The sequence below is a fragment of the Vombatus ursinus genome, unplaced genomic scaffold (assembly GCF_900497805.2).
Source record: "Vombatus ursinus unplaced genomic scaffold, bare-nosed wombat genome assembly UNPS02010654.1, whole genome shotgun sequence".
Lineage (NCBI taxonomy): Eukaryota > Metazoa > Chordata > Mammalia > Diprotodontia > Vombatidae > Vombatus > Vombatus ursinus.
This window is the reverse complement of record NW_020950432.1, coordinates 1-2336: the sequence shown is the minus strand read 5'-3', so window position 1 is coordinate 2336 and position 2336 is coordinate 1. Positions and strand designations below refer to the sequence as shown.

General features: G+C 51.4%; 1 protein-coding gene across 3 annotated transcripts; it reads right to left on the bottom strand.

Annotated features, from left to right (window-relative positions):
- Positions 1–52: 52 nt before the first annotated feature.
- On the bottom strand, positions 53–1963 carry LOC114037896 (neural proliferation differentiation and control protein 1-like). 3 transcript variants are annotated; one of them, XM_027854902.1, is made up of 4 exons: positions 1804–1963; positions 755–874; positions 456–605; positions 53–130 (listed from the first exon to the last, which is right to left on the bottom strand). In XM_027854902.1, the coding sequence occupies exons 2-4, from the start codon at positions 867–869 to the stop codon at positions 60–62; spliced, it is 336 nt and encodes a 111-aa protein (XP_027710703.1). In that variant the 5' UTR covers positions 870–874; positions 1804–1963; the 3' UTR covers positions 53–59. The 3 variants fall into 3 exon arrangements, with proteins under 3 accessions (XP_027710703.1, XP_027710702.1, XP_027710701.1); XM_027854901.1 differs by having other exon boundaries at positions 456–608; positions 1800–1960; XM_027854900.1 differs by having other exon boundaries at positions 456–608; positions 1804–1960.
- Between the last annotated feature and the right edge of the window lie 373 nt (positions 1964–2336).

Below are 2336 nucleotides of genomic sequence, written 5' to 3'. Positions count from 1 at the left end.
TTTCACTGACTGAGCTCCATGGTGCATGCCCATAGGAGGTGGGGGGTCTCACCAGGGTCTCACCTGCACCAGCAGACAACAGCTACAACCAGCGCCGAGAGCCCAGCCACTGCACAGACCACGATCATCACTGCAGACAAGAACAGGGGCCCGTAATAATAGCAACAACCACTTACATTCATGTTGCTTTGAAGTTTATAAAGTGCTTTCCTCATAAGAGTCCAATGAGGTAGGAGTGTAAGCATTACACGAGGAAACTGATGCTCAGAAAGCTGAAAGGCCTTGTCCAAAGTCAAATAGCTAGTAAGTGTTGGAGCAGGGATTTGAACCCAAGTCTCTCCTGACTCCACTCTGTCCAGTATGCCACACTGCTTCCCATCAAGAGGGGGCTGAATCCTCCCTTCTCCCTCACGTTGGTGCCTCCCACCACCCCTAGGAACCCCACCACTACCTACTGAGAACGAGGACATCATTAGATGGGTGTGGGGGATCCACAGGTGACATCTCCACAGGCCTCGAAGATGAATGAGAGGCTCTGACGGTGGGAACTTGAGCGCCCTGAGGGGATGGGGTATCAGGCTCCTGTCCTGGGGACACCAGGGTGGCTGCTAAAGAGGAAGAGGAGAGATCTGGCCAGGGAGTCACCAGGGGCAAAGGGGCCTTGGGTTAGTAAAGGGGAACTGGGGAAGGACATGATAATCATTGGGACTGGGGTGTCAGGTGTCATTGGAGGGATGTGTCTGGGGGAGCTCACCAGGCCAGCGGAAGCGCTGGGGGACAGTATCCTGGCGATGGGGGACAGGGTCTTGATGGGCCAGCATGTTAGCCAGTAAGTCGATTTCTTCTTCCAGGTTGGGCCAGGGCTGCATCTTACCTGAGGGGGTTGAGGGGCAGTCAGACCCTGCCAGAGCCCCCTGGACACTAAGTTGGGGGGGGGGGGGGGGGCAGCTCCTCCTGGGGGGGTGGGGAAGTCCTCAGCACTCCCCCATCCCTCAGACAGAACATCCCCAAACTCGATTTAGGGAATTTACAGTATATTTACATAGTAATAACAATAGTTAACATTTATATAGAGCTTTAAAGTCTAGATCTTATTCAATCAATAGCAGTTGCTGCAAAAATGTGCCTTAAGCCAAAGCCCAGCCAGTACTCAGACTTCGGTTATTTGTGTGTGTATGGGAAGATACTGAGTCCACAATGGTGCCCTTTGGGGGGCCTCAGAGGGCAGGCAGATAGCTTGCCCAGGAGGCCGGGGAGAATTTGGTGATAAGAAAAGGGAAGGGAGGGAGCTAAGCAGTAAGAGACCAGCCAATTCAGCTCCTCCAGTGACACCTATACTTGCAACAGGCTTAAAGGCCACCACAAAAGCCTAGCTGTCACTCCCCACTTCCAAGAACACCCTTTACAGCTGGGGGAGCCTTGGATGGAGTGAGGGAGGAAGGAAAGGGATGAAGTCGGAAGAAAGGAAGATTTTATAGGGGAATGACAGAGTTCCCAAGCTTGGGCCATGGAGGTGGAGTGGGAAAATCAGGAGGCAATAGGAAGAAAGAATACTCCCTCCCTCCACCCCACTGCCCTATTAATTTATTTATACGAATACAACCATGAACATTGGGAGTTTCCTGAAAGTATGGGAAAACGGTATGGATGGGTGGGGGCAGACAGAGAGGCCACACTCATCCTTCCATCTCCTTTTCCCTCACTCATTTGTCCTTATTTTGAGGGCAGGAAACTGAGGCAAGCTAAGACCTCAGAGCACAAAGAGGTTCAGGGACCAAAACACAGGAATTCCAACTCACCCACCAGTTCTATTGGGCCAACACTGCCCCCTGCTGTTCACTCAGTTCTCAAGGGTTCTTGTACCACAATTTCCATAATACGACCATAGCTGAGCTGTGTTAGAAGTCTTTTCAGGATAGGACTCTAGATATCAGCCCTCTCCAGTAAAAGAAAAGGAGATCAAACTGTCTCTTAAGCCAAGGCTTGAAGCCAGGAAGTGACACCTCCCACCCTGAAGGTATGCGGGGATACCCCAGTTTCCTGCCTTGCTCCCTGTTTAAGCAGTTTGGTGTCACCCTCCCCACCCTCCTCCTCCTCCAATTACCAAACAATAATTTCACTAATAAAACTAACTAGAGAGAGCTCCTGCTATCTCAGGCCTTGAGGATGTGCAGGATGCTTGGAGCATGGACAGACATGTGGACCCCAGGGGGTGAGGTCCTGGATTTCTATTCTGTAGGCCACCAGGTTTATTGCTAAAGGAAAAGGAGAAGAAGCTATGCTTGTCAGGGGGTAATATGGGGACAGAGGTGTAGTGGGGATGGACAGAGTTGAAC